At 41.7% G+C, this 18,412-nt stretch overlaps 1 protein-coding gene across 12 annotated transcripts in view; it reads right to left on the reverse strand.

Annotated features, from left to right (window-relative positions):
* The window catches only part of SPEF2 (sperm flagellar 2), a 209,611-nt gene that overhangs the window by 61,363 nt on the left and 129,836 nt on the right, over positions 1 to 18,412 (reverse strand). For 11 of the 12 annotated variants that reach the window (XM_025270631.3, XM_025270630.3, XM_044932613.2 and 8 more), the window contains 2 exons: positions 12,461 to 12,612; positions 9,306 to 9,486 (listed from right to left, as the gene is read on the reverse strand). The exons of the other annotated variant lie outside the window; for it this stretch is intronic. In XM_025270631.3, coding sequence (XP_025126416.2) covers positions 9,306 to 9,486; positions 12,461 to 12,612 — 333 coding nt within the window. The remainder of the gene's footprint in view (positions 1 to 9,305; positions 9,487 to 12,460; positions 12,613 to 18,412) is intronic. 12 annotated transcript variants of the gene reach the window in all.

The following is an 18,412-nucleotide window of genomic DNA, read 5'->3' on the forward strand; positions in this document are numbered from 1 at the left end:
ACTTTTTCACTCTCCACTTTCACTTTCATCAAGAGGCTTTTTAGTTCCTCTTCCCTTTCTGCCATAAGGGTGGTATCATCTGCATATCTGAGGTTATTGATATTTCTCCCAGCAATCTTGATTCCAGCTTGTGTTTCTTCCAGTCCAGCGTTTCTCATGATGTATTCTGCATATAAGTTAAATAAGCAGGGTGACAATATATAGCCTTGATGTACTCCTTTTCCTATTTGGAACCAGTCTGTTGTTCCATGTCCAGTTCTAACTGTTGCTTTCTGACTTGCATACAGATTTCTCAAGAGGCAGATCAGGTGGTCTGGTATTCCCATCTCTTTCAGAATAGAGTACATTACATGGAATGCCAGGCTGGATGAAGTACAAGCTGGAATCAAGATTGACGGGAGAAATATCAATAACCTCAGATATGTAGATGACACCACCTTTATAGCAGAAAGCAGAGACGAACTAAAGAGCCTCTTGATGAAAGTGAAAGAGGAGAGTGAAAAAGTTGGCTTAAAACTCAACATTCAAAAAACAATGATCATGGCATCCGGTCCCGTCACTTCAAGGCAAATAGTGGGGAAACAATGGAAACAGTAACAGACTTTATTTTTTGGGCTCCAAAATCACTGCAGATGGTGACTATAACCATGAAATTAAAAGACACTTGCTCTTTGGAAGAAAAGCTATGGCCAACCTATACAGCATATTAAAAAGCAGAGACATTACTTTATTAATAGAGGTCCGTCTAGTCAAAGCTATGATTTTTCCAGTAGTCATGTATGGATGTGAGAGTTGGACTATAAAGAAAGCTGAGTGCTGAAAAATTGATGCTTTTGAACTGTGGTATTGGAGAAGACTCTTGAGAGTCCCTTGGACTGCAAGGAGATCAAACCAGTCCATTCTAAAGGAAATCAGTCCTGAATATTCATTGGAAGGACTGATGCTGAAGCTGAAACTCCAGTCCTCTGGCCACCTGATGCAAAGAACAGACTCACTGGAAAAGACCCTGATGCTGGGAAAGATTGAAGGTGGGAGGAGAAGGGGATGACAGAGGATGACATGGTTGGATGGCATCACCGACTTGATGGATGTGAGTTTGAGCAAGCTCTGAGAGTTGGTGATGGACAGGGAAGCCTGGCATCCTGCAGTCCATGGGATTGCAAAGAGTTGGACATGACTGAGTGACTGAACTGAATTGGACTGATTCTTCCAAGTTCCTGTTATCTCTTGGCTTTCAATCTGGGGCATTCCCCTAAATCAGTGTTTCTCAATCTTTTTTTGTTTGTTTGTTTTTCATTATTGATTGTTTTTATGTCCATTTCTCCTAATTACATTCCCCTCCATGAAACCTGAATACTGCAGAAGTGTACCTGCCTATGTATGTTATGTATGTCTGTGCCTTGTACATAAAGTTAGTGAGAATCTGTCTTGTTCTTCAGTCAAGTTTTGGGAGTCCATGCCCTGTATTAACTGGGCTCACCGACACTTGAATCCTGGGCTCCCATTCTATTCTAACACTAGACATCACCCCAGGAATGTACAGTGTTCATGGAGGATGACCTGTCCCCCGGCTAACCATATTGCTGGTTCTTAACTTTCTCTCCCTGGGAGACTTTGAGCTTCTCTCCATATCTGTACCCTCCTCCTTTCACTCTCACAGATTTCCTGGTATAAGAGATTAACTGTGTGGTCACAACACAACAGCTGATGAATGGGGTGGGGTGAGCTGCTGCTGAGACCCCTCCCTCTCCCTGCTCTGTGGGCCTCAGGAAAATCTTGTCTTGGGGCTTGTGCAGCTGCGGCTGTGCCTGCAGTTAGAAAGACCGAAACTTTTAAACCATGTTATCTTCCGGATATATGCCCAGGAGTAGGATTGAATTTGAAAAAGTATGTGTTAGTAGCTCAGTTATGTCTGACTCTTTGTGACCCCATGAACTATAGGCCACCAGGCTCCTCTGTTCATGGAATTCTTCAGGCAAGAATACTGGAGTGAGTTGCCATTTCCTTCTTCAGGGGATCTTTCCGATCCAGAAATCGAACCCAGGCCTCCTGCACTGCAGGCAGAGTCTTTACCGACTGAGCTAGGAGGGAAGCCTTACCATCCAAGCCACCAGGGAAACCACTGGAAAAGAATAGAAATGTATATATATATATATATAACTTTGCTGCACACCTGAAACTAACACAGTGTTGTTAATCAACTATGATCCAAGGTAAAATAAAAATTAAAAATTAAATAAATTATAAAAGAAAGACTAGACCTGCTAAAATTTGTCCAATGGCTACTGGAGAGGTGAAGGGCATTTATGGGTATCAAACTGAGAAATGAAAGCTGAGACAAGGTTTTCAAGGTTTTCTTTCTCCCTTTCACACACATATGGTGTGTGCCCCACACACCATGGGGGCGGTAGCAACAAACGGTTGAAAACTTAAAATCTCAGTAAGGCAACTGGTGAGGAAATGGACATCCACGGAGTTTGTTTCTAATGTTCTTACTGTGTCCAAGTCTGATGATATTTCTGGGGAGAATTGGGTTAGGGTCCTGGAGGAGAAAGGGGAAGTTGGATAGAGGTGAACAGAAAGATGAAAAAGACACAATCTAACGTTTAAGCGCAGGCGGCTGCGACCGGCGCACTAAGCGCAGGCGGCTGCAACCAGTGCACTAAGCGCGGCCGAGAGGAGCTACCCCATGTCCGAGGTCAGGGGCAGAAGCCAGGAGGACCCCACGCCCGAAGGGCGGCGGCCAAGAGGAGTTACCCCACGTCTGAGGTCATGGGCAGTGGCCGAGAGTGCCAGGCTGTGACGGTGCAGGAACGGTCCAGAGGAGCTACCCCTGAGGCCAGGGATGGGGCCAGGAGGAGCTACCCCACAGCCCAGGCCAGGGGCGGCGGCCAGGAGGACCAACCCCACGTCCAAGGAGCCATGGCTGTGCGGGCACAGGAGGGCCTAGAGGAACTATCCCACGTTGAAGGTCGGGAAGGGCGGCGGTGAGGAGATACCCCTTGTTCAAGGTAAGGAGCAGTGGTTACGCTTTGCTGGAGCAGCCAAGAAGAGATACCCCACGCCCAAGGTAAGAGAAACCCAAGTAAGACGGTAGGAGTTGCAAGAGGGCATCAGAGGGCAGACACATTGAAACCATATTCACAGAAAACTAGTCAATCTCATCACTCTAGGACCACAGCCTTGTCTAACTCAATGAAACTAAGCCATGCCCGTGGGGCAGCCAAAGATGGGCGGGTCATGGTGGAGAGATCTGACAGAATGTGGTCCACTGGAGAAGGGAATGGCAAACCACTTCAGTATTCTTGCCTTGTGAACCCCATGAACAGTATGAAAAGGCAAAATGATAGGATACTGAAAGAGGAACTCCCCAGGTCAGTAGGTGCCCAATATGCTACTGGAGATCAGTGGAGAAATAACTCCAGAAAGAATGAAAAGACAGAGCCAAAGCAAAAAGAATACCCAGCTGTGGATGTGACTGGTGATAGAAGCAAGGTCCGATGCTGAAAAGAGCAATATTGCATAGGAACCTGGAATGTCAGGTCCATGAATTAAGGCAAATTAAAAGTGGTCAAACAAGACATGGCAAGAGTGAATGTCGACATTCTAGGAATCAGCGAACTAAAATGGACTGGAAAGGGTGAATTTAACTCAGATGACCATTATATCTACTACTGCGGGCAGGAATCCCTCAGAAGAAATGGAGTAGCCATCATGGTCAACAAAAGAGTCTGAAATGCAGTACTTGGATGCAATCTCAAAAATGACAGAATGATCTCTGTTCATTTCCAAGGCAAACCATTCAATATCACAGTAATCCAACTCTATGCCCCAACCAGTAATGCTGAAGAAGCTGAAGTTGAACGGTTCTATGAAGACCTACAAGACCTTTTAGAATTAACACCCAAAAAAGATGTCCTTTTCATTATAGGGGACTGGAATGCAAAAATAGGAAGTCAACAAACACCTGGAGTAACAGGCAAATTTGGCCTTGGAATACAGAATGAAGCAGGGCAAAGATTAATAGAGTTTTGCCAAGAAAATGCACTGGTCATAGCAAACACCCTCTTCCAACAACACAAGAGAAGACTCTACACATGGACATCACCAGATGGTCAACACCGAAATCAGATTGATTATATTCTTTGCAGCCAAAGATGGAGAAGTTCTATACAGTCAGCAAAAACAAGACCAGGAGCTGACTGTGGCTCAGATCATGAACTCCTTATTGCTAATTCAGACTTAGATTGGAGAAACTAGGGAAAACCACTAGACCATTCAGGTATGACCTAAATCAAATCCCTTATGATTATACAGTGGAAGTGAGAAATAGATTTAAGGGTCTAGATCTGATAGATAGAGTGCCTGATGAACTATGGAATGAGGTTCATGACATTGTATAGGAGACAGGGATCAAGACCATCCCTATGGAAAAGAAATGCAAAAAAGCAAAATGGCTGTCTGGGGAGGCCTTACAAATAGCTGTGAAAAGAAGAGAAGTGAAAAGCAAGGGAGAAAAGAAAAGATATAAGCATCTGAATGCAGAGTTCCAAAGAATAGCAAGAAGAGATAAGAAAGCCTTCTTCAGCGATCAGTGCAAACAAATAGAGGAAAACAAAATGGGAAACACTAGAGATCTCTTCAAGAAAATTAGAGATACCAAGGGAACATTTCATGCAAAGATGGGCTCGATAAAGGACAGAAATGGTATGGACCTAACAGAAGCAGAAGATATTAACAAGAGGTGGCAAGAATACACAGAAGAACTGTACAAAAAAGATCTTCACGACCCAGATACTCACGATGGTGTGATCACTGACCTAGAGCCAGACATCCTGGAATGTGAAGTCCAGTGGGCCTTAGAAAGCATCACTACGAACAAAGCTAGTGGAGATGATGGAATTCCAGTTGAGCTATTTCAAATCCTGAAAGATGATGCTGTAAAAGTTCTGCACTCAATATGCCAGCAAATTTGGGAAACTCAGCAATGGCCACAGGACTGGAAAAGGTCAGTTTTCATTCCAATCCCAAAAAGAGGCAATGCCAAAGAATGCTCAAACTACTGCACAATTGCACTCATCTCACACGCTAGTAAAGTAATGCTCAAAATTCTCCAAGCCAGGCTTCAGCAATATGTGAACCATAACTTCCTGATGTTCAAGCTGGTTTTAGAAAAGGCAGAGGAACCAGAGATCAAATTGCCAACATCCGCTGGATCATGGAAAAAGCAATAGAGTTCCAGAAAAACATCTATTTCTGCTTTATTGACTATGCCAAAGCCTTTGACTGTGTGGATCACAATAAACTGTGGAAAATTCTGAAAGAGATGGGAATACCAGACCACCTGATCTGCCTCTTGAGAAATTTGTATGCAGGTCAGGAAGCAACAGTTAGAACTGGACATGGAACAACAGACTGGTTCCAAATAGGAAAAGGAGTACGCCAAGGCTGTATACTGTCACCCTGTTTATTTAACTTATATGCAGAGTACATCATGAGCAACCCTGGACTGGAAGAAACACAAGCTGCAATCAAGATTGTCGGGAGAAATATCAATAACCTCAGATATGCAGATGACACCACCCTTATGGCAGAAAGTGAAGAGGAACTAAAAAGCCTCTTGATGAAAGTGAAAGTGGAGAGTGAAAAAGTTGCCTTAAGGCTCAACATTCAGAAAACGAAGATCATGGCATCTGGTCCCATCACTTCATGGGAAATAGATGGGGAAACAGTGGAAACAGTGTCAGACTTAATTTTTTGGGGGGGCTCCAAAATCACTGCAGATGGTGACTGCAGCCATGAAATTAAAAGACGCTTACTTCTTGGAAGGAAAGTTATGACCAACCTAGATAGCATATTCAAAAGCAGAGACATTACTTTGCCAACAAAGGTTCGTCTAGTCAAGGCTATGGTTTTTCCTGTGGTCATGTATGGATGTGAGAGTTGGACTGTGAAGAAGGCTGAGTGCCGAAGAATTGATGCTTTTGAACTGTGGTGTTGGAAAAGACTCTTGAGAGTCCCTTGGACTGCGAGGAGATCCAACCAGTCCATTCTGAAGGAGATCAGCCCTGGGTTTCTTTGGAAAGAATGATGCTAAAGTTGAAACTCCAGTACTTTGTCCACCTCATGTGAAGAGTTGACTCATTTGAAAAGACTCTGATGCTGGGAGGGTTGGGGGCAGGAGGAGAAGGGGACGACAGAGGATGAGATGGCTGGATGGCATTACTGACTTGATGGACGTGCGTCTGGGTGAACTCCGGGAGCTGGTGATGGACAGGGAGGCCTGGCGTGTTGCGATTCATGGGGTCGCAAAGAGTCAGACACGACTGAGCGACTGAACTGAACTGAATGTTTACCTTCAGAGAAGTTTGCTGTCTTGTGGGCAACACAGACCAGCCAATTCCTGTGCTCTCCAGATCCCTGCTGCGAGTCCCACCATGCTTCACAACTGTGGATCAGCATGTAACTGTCCTCAACTGTTCTGTATGTTAGTCATTTAGCTGTGTCTGACTCTTTGCAACCCCATAACTGTAGCCTGCCAGGCTTATCTGTCCATGGGATTTTCCAGGCAAGAATACTGGAGTGGGTTGCCATATACTTCTCCAGGGAATCGTCCCGACCCAGGGATCGAAACTGGGTCTCCCACATTGCAGGCAGACTCTTTACCATCTAAGCCTCCAGGGAAGCCTTCAACTGTTCAATGACTGTTAATTCTCATCTCCACTCTTGAAATGGGCGAGAGTTCCCAAGAGCTAAGCCAGCCCTGCCTCTTAGTTTTATCCATAGCTTTTAGCATCTGTGTTAATACTCATAGAAGATGCTCAGGAAAGGCTTATTGATTGACAGGATTTCTTTTAAAACAACCATATGCTACAGAATATATCCACAGCTTCTGGCGCAGTGGTCAAGAATCCATATGCTAATGCAGGAGCTGTAAGAGATGCAGGTTCTATCCCTGGATCAGGAAGATCCCCTGGAATAGGAAAAGGCAACTCGCTCCAGCATTCTTGCCTGGAAAATTCCATAGACAGAGAAGCCTGGTGGGCTACAGTCCATGGGGTCATGAAGAGTTGGACACGACTGAGTGACTGAGCACACACACACACCCACAGCTCTTTCGGTATTAGCGGAACCTCGAAGGGATGCAGAAAGGTTTCAAAGAGCAAGGCAGTTTTTTTTGGTGTGTGTGCATGTGTTTTTTTAATCAGATGCTCTTTTGATAAAAATGAATTTCATGATATATACTGTACTTTCAAATTCTTGGTAAAACTGTTAACATTCTCCCCTAAATTGCAAGCAATTCATTTTTGAATCCGTTCTCGCAAGGCACAATAAGTTAGTAATTTCCTTTAAAATTGGATTTTTCTCCTCTGTAAACAGCCTTGTGATAATGGTGATGGTGATTATCATTATCTGCATTTTTCTAGTCCACTTCCCTCAAATACCTCTGGGTCTCTTTCAAAAATTAACATAATTCACAGTATACCTAGTAATCTAGCTTGTAAGCTCTAGAAATAATGCTTTGACATAGTGGGCGTTAAACATGACTAGTTTCTTTGAAATCATCGCATACCTGCTAATTAGAAGAAAGTTCTGCTAAAAATTAACATAACATACTAAGTGGATAGCTCTCGGTAAAGCTGCTGTGTACAGAAAAAGCCCAGGCTAAAGTGCTATTATTTCAATTGCCCCGATCTCAGCTGGTCCTGTTCTCCCTGCATCACTTTATTGAATCAAGCCTTTCTTATTTGAAACTCAAAGTTCTCTTGTGTGTGTTAGTTGCTCAGTTGTGTCTGACTTGTTGCGACCCCATGGACTGTAGGGGTCCAGACTCCTCCATCCATGGAATTCTCCAGGCAAGAATACTGGAGTGCATAACCATTCCCTTCTCCAGGGGATCTTCCCAACCCAGGGATCGAACCTAGGTCTTCTGCATTGTAGGTGGATTCTTTACTGTCTGAGCCAGCAGGGAAAGTTCTCGTATGGTCATTTAATGTCAAAATCATTTGGAAGTCTACTAGAAATATAAAGGGCTTCCCTAATAACTCAGTTGGTAAAGAATCCACCTGCAATGCAAGAGACCCCAGTTCGATTCCTGGGTCAGGAAGGTCCACTGGAGAAGGGATAGGCTACCCACTCCAGTATTCTTTGGCTTCCCTTGTAGCTCAGCTGGTAAAGCATCTGCCTGCAATGCGGGAGACCTGGGTTAAGTCATAAAATCAGGATTCAAATGTGATTATTGGGAATATTAATTACTGAACAATCATTCCTCCTATGCTTTCTGTATGGTTTTCAAAAATCTGCAAGCAAAGTGGTACAGTTTTAAGCAAATATCTTAACATAATGATCTATTATATTTAGTTTCCAAAAAACTTTCATATTCATTATTTCATTGGATCTTTTCAATCATTCAAGAAAGGCTAGGTAGAATGTCTCGCATGTTACAGATAAGGAACTGAAGACTCAGAGAGGTTAAGTGATTTTCCTGAGATCACACAGCTTAACCAAGAGGTATGGCCAGGGCTCTTGGTGCTGTATGATACTCTCTAAGAATCTATCTAATATTTTAAAACTTATTTTCCTAGGTAATTTTAGTGGGATGCATAAGACTTATAAATTATATTTATTTTCAATTAAACGAAGAATAATAATTAATCAACCTCTCTTTTTAGAACTTCTAGATCTGGTTTCCTACTCTCTGGTGCTTGGTGGCTGTGGTCTTTGCGGCTGCAGCTCACCGCCACTGCCATCAGTACCACAGCAGCCGAAGCATCTCAAGAATGCACTGAGGACTCAATATTGTGTTAGATGTGGGCATTATGCTAGGTGTAGCAGATACAGAAAGTTTTAGAATTGTTAAGTATTCAGGGAAACACCAATGAGATAAAAATTACAAACAATAACCTAGACAATAAGAGTCAAGAGTAGGAGAGACAATAACCTCTACCAGGACTGGAAGAGCATATAATCACAGAAGGTTTGGGCTTCGGGAAACAGACAACTGATTGGTTGGTAATGAAGGTAATACTAAGACTTAAAGAAAGTGTAGGCTGAATTCCTGACTTAAAAAATCTGGCCCTACTGGGTCCCATTCTTAAACGGCAAATTTGGCCTCTCTGTTTCTCTTATTTCTTTTAGGGAAAAAACAAAAACAAAAAAAAAAAAAAAAAAAAAAAACAACTTCTGGGAGATATAAGTGTATATTGTGAACATTGTGTAAACTTTATATTCATAGCATATTACCAACTTTGGAATTCAATGAATGGGTGTTACTAAAAGAAAATGTAATAACCAGCATTGTTTACCATGTGAGATATTGCCAAGGAAGACTGCTGCCACGTATCCATCACCATCTTCTCATCAGCCTCAAAGTTTAACTCTACACTTTCCAGCGTGTAATCGATCTTGCCCTTCAGGATGCTTTTTGTTTTTGGTTTGGATAAAGCTGACTCTGGAGAAATGGATATTCGAGGAACCAGGGGAATTCTTGGGAAAATCAACAAAAAAGAAATATAAAGACTTTAACAGAATTCTATTTTTGGGGCCAAGCTACTCTGTAAATTTTGTTCTCTTGTTCTAAGAAGAACCCTTTAGATGGAGAAAAGACTATGAAAGGCTGTATTAAAATTTTTATGATCCAGAGACTCTTATTAACAAGAGGAAACTAGAGACAAGCAATGCTAAAACATAATCTTTAGGACTAATTCTTGGTAATTATGAGGAAGGCAATTTTATGAAGAAATTCAATTTTGGAATTTATCTGGGATATAAACTTCTGACAAGGAATAAATCAGTCATGAAAAAGCGAATCAAATAGATTTGAGCATCACTTCTTTAATATGACTAGCACTTGGCTTCCGGAAATGAACAGTTAAAAGCGGAATATATTATAATAGATGTGAGGTCTGCAAGGGGTGCCTTACTGAGGTTTGAGAGCTCCAGCATCCCTCCCCCAACCTTGAGAATGGATGATGAACTGTTTTGCAAAGTGCTGTGAGAACACAGAGTTAAGCTTTCCCCCTGCTCTCAACCATATTGCTGCTGCCCCTGTGTAGAGATTTTAGAGCTGCCCCTGGGAATGTCCAATCCCTGAAGGATCCCAGGATCTCAGAGGCCAACTGCAGGCAGTGATCCACAGATCAGAATGCTTACTGTGACTGGGATCCTGCTCAGTGATAGAACATAGGAAGGGCTTTCAGCGTGGGCAGAAAGGAGCTCTCAGGATGCCTTGGCTAAAACTTGAGAAGAGCAAGCATTTAGCTTGGCAGACTCAAGTTGCTAGGGAATGGAGCAGTGATGCAGAAAGCTGGCTGTGAATTTTTGCAAATCACTGGCTTGGTCATGTTTTGAAGCATCAGATGAGGTTTTCTGAAGCTGGCTCTTTGTTTTTTTTTTTTTTTTTTTTTCAATTTTATTTTATTTTTAAACTTTACATAATTGTATTAGCTTTGCCAAATATCATACCTGTGGCGGATTCATTTTGAAGCTGGCTCTTTGATTATCACAATGTTTGAAATTTTGACAGTACACAGTACCTATGGAGGCCATGTGTTTATGACTCAGTACCCACCTACCCACAAGGCCAGCTGACACTTTGATAATCAAGTAATGCTCAGTCTCAGTCACTGAGACATATTAGATTCATGTGCCTAATCAGTTAAGGTAAAGGTTGTGTGATTATCTCGAGACATTTAAGATGGGGCAACAGGCATTTCTGAACACCTTGCTTTGGAGGGCTGTAGTGGCAGCATATCATTTAAAAAAGGAATCTGGGTTTAGAATTCATCTACTGAGAAAAATTCTGGTCTAGCCAGTTCTCTCACTATCAGTAGATATTTCAGTAGATATTAACTGGGGCATGTCACTTGACTTTCTGAGGCTCCATTCCTCTTGGAAGAATACAAATATAATAATAATATTATTACTATTATTTTTATACATTATTTGTTATTAGTTAATACCATTATTATTACTATTAGGTTGTTGGAGGAATAAAATAGACAAACTATGTGAAAATGCTTGATGCTGTGCTCATTTCCCTACACATATTAAAGAGACTGGTTGACTGGTTGGTTGGCCAGTTGACACATCCATTGGCTGAGAGTTCCAGGAGATACTTACAGCAGTGACTTGAGGTTGAGATTGGTGTAGAGTAGTTTTGCAGAAAAAAAGAACTGGCTGTTCTTTTGCCCATCTCATTCTACTAACCAACATTAACAGCTTCCCCATTATGCCTGACTTGCTATTTTGTGCTAAGAACAAAATGCACTGCTACTGGGGACACTGAAACTTGGCCTCTCTTGATGACTCTTGATGGTTCATATCACTTTGGAAATTTTCTTATTGTTTTTAATTGCAATGTTCTCTTTCAGCACTGGCTGAGTTAAAACATTGATCTTGTGTTTGAGTCAAAAAGAGGGTACAGATTTTCCTTTTTGTGTTTTCTTGCTTATGCATGGTCCTGACAGGGACATGATAGGACTAGATGGAAGAAGCCTACAGAGAAATGGGCCTCAGATCACTGTGGAATCCTGTTGTGCTCAGGCCATTTCAAATTCTTGATGGCATAAGGGAGGGTAAAACAAGAGGTACTCACAATTAAAACAGTGCATGTGAGGAAGAATAGTTCGTTGTCATATTATGCAATAAAGATAAGAGTTACCACTTATCGAGAGTCACTGGGACTAGGTTCAAGTTTTCTGACTCTCAGACATGGTGCTATGTGTTCTGAGGGTTTCATTTTCTGCAGTCTTCATAACCATCCTACTCTTACAGATAATGAAACCAAGGCTTAAGAGAGTTGGGGGTGACTTTTCCAAATAAATTGTTTTAATTTACTTACATATAACTAGTAATTGGCTAAAAATGTAATCTTCATTCTACCCTTACCACCAAGTTTATTTTTATGCTGGTGGGAATCTGATGTTAGATCACTAAGAAGTTTCAGTCTCACAAAGACATAACCACATAAGTTTGAGTCTTTACTGTTTCTCAGTTTCCTATACTGTAAAAGAAGACACATAATGCCTTGCAGTTTCATTTACATGATATCACACACAGACACACCCATGCACACAGAACAGCATGGGACCTTTCATAAAAGTGGTAGAGGGTCATGATCCCTTACCAGAAAGCCTTATGGTCAAAAGTGTTTCAGAATTCAGAATTTGTATATACTATATATTCCCTACCATCCCCAGGAGTCTGGTGGAAGCACTCCATTACAAAACACACTATATCTCTGCAGCAAAAATGAGTAATCAATGAGTAGATAAGTAGAATAAATAATGCATGTCAACAGTCCTTGTCAAAGTTAGAAAAGAAATTCAGTTTTCAGACTTTTTTTTTTTGGATTTTGGATTAGCAGATACAGGAGTGTGGTTTTATAATGGTATTCAATTTAAAATCACAAAGCTTTATGTTCAGACTAATTACAGTGCAACATGATAGTCTACCTTACCTAAGCTGGCTTTCCAAAATGTCTTTACTATCCAGTTGGACTAGTGGGACTCGAGTGAATCTCTTAGTGTCATCCATTGGAATTTTACAGTCCATGGCCCTGTAGTAATCTTGCAGGAGTCTCTTTGTATCTTGGAAACGGTTCAGTTCTGCCTTTAATAGCAAATATGAATGTTAATACCCAAGACAGAACAAGATAATCTGCACATATTTTCCATATAAGCTCTGTAAACACTATTTAAAAACAGTAGGTTGAAATCAGCTTTCTAGAAACTAAGAGAAGTGATTTTAAGTGTTTATCTAAGATTTCACAAAAATTAAAGAAAGTTGGTGAGTTTGCATTTTCTGTACTTATTGAATATGAGTCCACTTAACAAGATAACATTTCCATGCCTCTTAATAATGTTAACAAAAGATAGTATGATGTCTGAAATAGCACATATTAGTCATTATTTTGACATTAGGAATTCTTTGTGCCCTATATTCAACCAACCAATACATTAACAAACATTTGAGTGTGTTTCATCATACATAACACATTAGTTGACTTGGTAAATACTAAAAGTATACATAAAATACATAATATAAATACATATACTGCTATAAAAGAACTGAAACACAAAATAAGACTAGGTATTGGTCCTGTAGAACCATGAAATGTAGCTGAGAAGAACTAACAAATGGTGAGGTGAAGTGATAACGAATAGTTTTTTTCTCACAATTTCCATTCCTGCTCAACATGAACAGAAGGGAGGTCACTCCTCCAAGCTCAAAACGAAATGCCTCTGCTAACTTTGCCAGTAGGCATCTTGAAGGACAGGAAATGGAGAAGTGCAGAGGAGCATCAGTTATTCCTGAGTGACTCCCTCCCAGCAGGTTGCCTCCGTTTGTGGTAATTGTGACATGGATGTGCAGTGAGATTCTGCACACTGTCAATTACACAAACAGATCATGAGTTTTCCAACCTGCTCTCCTACCAGATGTCAGATCAGTTGGCATATCGGTGCTTCTCTCTGGTGGTGTAACCATGACCTTCACCCTTTGCTTTTATTAGTAGGGCTACTTAAACCAGTTCAGTTCAGCTCAGTTGCTCAGTGAGGTCCGACTATTTGTAACCCTGTGGACTGTAGCACTCCAGGCTTCCCTGACCATCACCAAGTCCCAGAGCTTGCTTAAACTCATATCCATCAAATCAGTGAGGCCATCCAACCATCTCATTCTCTGTCATCCCCTTCTCTTCCTGCTTTCACTTTTTCCCAGCATCAGGGTCTTTTCCAATAAGTCAGTTCTTTGCATCACGTGGCCAAGTATTGGAGCTTCAGCTTCAGCGTCAGTCCTTACAATGAATATTCAGGACTGATTTCCATTAGGATTGACTGGCTTGATCTCCTTGCAGTCCAAGGGACTCTCAAGATGGAAGCTCTTATGCAGATGTATCCCACAACAGCTAGTTAATTATAGAAAGCATCTTTTCTAAAAAGAACAAAACTCACCTGGTGTTCAAAGCCCTTTGCTGAACCTAACTCAGGATATTTATAGGGGCTTCCCTGGTGGCTCAGATGGTAAAGAGTCTGCCTGCTATGTGGGAGGCTCTGGATCGATCCCTGGGTGGGGAAGATCCCGTGGAGAAGGGAATGGCTACCCACTCCAGTTTTTTTGCCTGGAGAGTCCCATGGACAGAGGAGCATGGCAGAATATTTATAAAGGGGTCCCTATATTCAGCAACCAAGTAATGTTGTCATATATGTAATTAAACATCAAGGAACAGTCTTGTACTGCCATACTGAGTTTGGAAAAAATAAATGTCTGCTTTGCATTGTAGTCAACAACAAAAGACAAGGATAGTTTCAATAGATTTGTTTTTGATACAGGAAAGGAGGGGCCAAACTGATCCTAAAAAGTTGCTCTCTGCAGTATTAAACTTTTCTAGCTAAATAACTGAAATAGGAAAAAACTCCTTTGGTTAATTCTATACTGTAAATAAAGTTACCATTTATATATTATCTTAAGATATCATAAGATATGAAGAAAAGCTATGACCAACCCAGACAGCATATTAAAAAGCAGAGACATTACTTTGCTGACAAAGGTCCAACTAGTCAAAGCTATGGTTTTTCCAGAGGTCATGTATGGATGTGAGAGTTGGACTATAAAGAAAGCTGAGTGCCAAAGAATTGATGCTTATAATGTGTGGTTTTGGAGAAGACTCTTGAGAGTCCCTTGGACTGCAAGGACATCCAACCAGTCCATCCTAAAGGAAATCAGTCCTGAATATTCATTGGAAGGACTGATGCTGAAACTGAAACTCCAGTACTTCAGCCACTTGTTTCGAAGAACTGACTCATTGGAAAAGACCCTGATGCTGGGAAAGATTGGAGGCAGGAGGAGAAGGGGATGACAGAGAATGAGATGGTTGGATGGCATCACTGACTCGATGGACGTGAGTTTGAGCAAGCTCCGGGATTTGTTGATGGACAGGGAAACCTGGTGTGCTGCAGTCCACAGAGTCACAAAGAGTTGGACATGACTGAGCAACTGAACTGAACTGAACTGATACTCAAGAGAATCTTCATGATACCACATTTACAGTGTGTGGCATGCAAATGTATTAATAAACCCAATTTGTACAAATTGGATATTGACAAATAAATTTGGGGAACTGAAGTATTGTGAGGCTATACAAATTGTTAGTTATTAAACTATAAGCATTATGGTTTAATAATGCTTACCAAATTAGCATTATTTGTTAAATATATTTAGAAATCAGGAAATTATTTCCTCCATAACTTAGAGAACTGACCTCTTTAGTTATGATTAAGATTAGTAGGTCCTATTTTATATAATTGGTATTTCAGACAGTGCTGGTATCCATGCCTCAGACTAACCCTGTTATATTATTTTATATAAAATATTAATTTATTTTTGGGGGACATAATTTGACTAATTATACAGCTAACTATGAATAAGATGCCATTGTACATCCACAATACCCATATAAGCAGAATTAAGATTATTTTCACACTTGTGATAGCTAGTAAATCATTCTTGCTCATTGTTTCTGTCTTCATAGAGTCTCAGTTTTGAAAGCGATCTTAGAAATCATCTTGCATAGCATTTTCTAAAATTTGTTTTGTACAAACCTTGTCTTCAATTCAGTTCAGTTGCTCAGTCATGTCCGACTCTTTGCAACCCTGTGTACTGCAGCACGCCAGGCTTCCCTGTCCATCACCAACTCCCGGAGCTTGCTCAAACTCATGTCCATCAAGTTGGTGATGCCATTTAACGATCTCATCCTCTGTCATCCCCTTCTCCTCCTGCCTCCAGTCTTTCCCAGCATCAGGGTCTTTTCCAATGAATCAGTTCTTCGAAACAAGTGGCTGAAGTACTGGAGTTTCAGCTTCAGCACCAGTCCTTCCAGTGAATATTCAGGACTGATTTCCTTTAGGATGGACTGGTTGGATGTCCTTGCAGTCCAAGGGACTCTCAAGAGTCTTCTCCAACACCACAGTTCAAAAGCATCAATTATTCGGGGCTCAGCTTTCTTTATAGTCCAACTCTCACACCCATACATGACTACTGGAAAAACCATAGCTTTGACTAGACAGACCTTTGTCAGCAAAGTAATGGCTCTGCTTTTTAATAGGCTGTCTAGTTTGGTCATAGCTTTTCTTCAAAGCAGCAAGCGTCTTTTAGTTTCATGGCCGTAGTTACCATGTGTAGTGATTTTGGAGCCCCCTGGCCCCCAAATAAAGTTTCTCATTGTTTCCATTGTTTCCCCATCTATTTGACATGTCAATCTTGTCTTATAGACTGTTAATGAGCACCACTTTGGGGATAAAACAAAGAAAAACTTTGCAACATCAGTTTCAGAAATCCTGGGTTGGCACACTCAAAGAGTTTCTATATTGCAGGGCATCTTGATAATAATAATATGTCAATATTTTTGTTAATGTCCCAGCAAGAAGGAATGGTAGAGTACATAGCCCTTCCCAAAGTCTTTTGACTCAAGTCCTTGTTTTGTGAAACATCTTGTAGGAGTAGTGTTCTACAGAATCCACCTTGGGAAACACTTATCTAGCCATAAACCCTTGAAAATTTTCACAAAGATTTTCCTCCCCTTCACAAATATGCACAAGATTCTGCTCATGGGCTCCTGGACCAGCAGCTCAAGGGCCTGCAAAGTCTGTTATTTGATGGACAGTTCCAATCATTAGGCTCTTTTTTCACTTACTGAACTGAAATCTACTACTTTTCTGTAGTTTACAGCTTTGTTTTTTCCCTTTTTTATAGGATTCTGTCAATCCATGCAGAAAAAGGCCTTTTCTGTTCTATTGGCTAACCTTTAACTATGGAAACACTGATGACAAATCAGTGGTCAGAGGTATTGGCCCAGGAGTTAGACTCCCTGAGTCCAAATCCCAGTTCTGTCTTGACTGGCATGTGGCATTGGTCAAATTACTTCATCTATGTTTGCCTCGGTTTCCTCCTCTGTGAAATGAGCATTAAGATAGAATGTACAGCCTAGGGTTCCTGTGAGGGTTTAATGTATTGCACAGGAAGAATCCTTAGAACCGTGTCTGGCACATACAGATTAAGAATTTAATACATATTAGCCTTTATTTGCTCTCCTTTCCTTTACCCTCTTTTCCCCCACCCCTAGTTGGTTTTAGATGTAGATTCTGTATCTCAGGGAGAGTCTGAAAGGCAGGTATTGTGGGGTGTAAGAGTTATGCCATTCTCACAAGAGGTGCATAATTGCTTGGACTTCTGGGAATGATTTACAAAAATTCTCTAATCCCTTTCCCTTCACTATTGGATTTCTGTTATTTCTACCCTAAGCTTTTGACACACCTTTACCACCATTCAATGTCCGTTTACTCAAAGTGGTACCCCAGGGGCGTCACCCCAGTGGGTTTAGGCTGCTGGGTGTCTCGCCTTCATATGCAGCACAACCCATGTCTTGCGGCTCTCTCCTGCATCCAAGAGCCGGCAATCAGGGAGGCAGCTCTTGTCTCTTAGGCTTCTGCTTCCAGTGGTCCACGATTGTCTCTTGGAGTGCTGGAAGTCCTCGCCTTCAAAGTCACTTGTTGAACAAGGATTTACTGAACACCTCCTGTGCACAGCTCTGGTGAGCCTCAGCTAAGTATCCTCATTTCCGGCAATAACTTCTCCTGTAAACTAACCAGTTCAAGACCTGTAAGGTACCCTTTTCCACTGTATCCTCACTGCTATTTCTTAGGAAAGAATACTCCTGTAGACACAGCTTGATTACCAAGATACCCTTCATATTCCCATCAGTGTGAAGAGATTATAGACAGGTTTCTCCCTAACTCCAGGCTCCTGATCTTCCTTGTCTGAGTGTATTTACTTTAGGAAACTTGTCTTTGTAAGCTCATTCTCTGTCACTTTGAGATGTAAATCTCTTCAGATCTTTCCTCAGGTTCTAGGAGCCAGAACTGTCTCTGTCAAGGACCTGGGAACCACCTCTTTGAGATGGCATCATATGAAGTGAAAGAAGCAGCCCTAGGTCCCTGTCCTCTGGGAGGAGAGGAGCCTGACTTAGGAAGATGTCCTGCTCCAAGCTGTAAAACTACTTGCATCAAGAAGAGAGGAGAAAGTTTACTTTCCCTTTAGGTGAGGCCAGTCGAGAAACACAGGTTGCCCATGACACACCACCCCGCTCCAGCTCTTGGAAACACTCCAGCCCTTCTTCTTGGGAAAGCTGGGTCTCCAGTCTTGGTAATGGCACCCCACTCCAGTACTCTTGCCTGGAAAATCCCATGGATGGAGGAGCCTGGAAGGCTGCAGTCCATGGGGTTGTTGAGGGTCGGACACGACTGAGCGACTTCACTTTCACTTTTCACTTTCATGCTCTGGAGAAGGAAATGCAACCCACTCCAGTGTTCTTGCCTGGAGAATCCCAGGGATGGGGAGCCTGGTAGGCTGCTGTCTA

This window comes from Bubalus bubalis, chromosome 19 (genome assembly GCF_019923935.1).
Source record: "Bubalus bubalis isolate 160015118507 breed Murrah chromosome 19, NDDB_SH_1, whole genome shotgun sequence".
Lineage (NCBI taxonomy): Eukaryota > Metazoa > Chordata > Mammalia > Artiodactyla > Bovidae > Bubalus > Bubalus bubalis.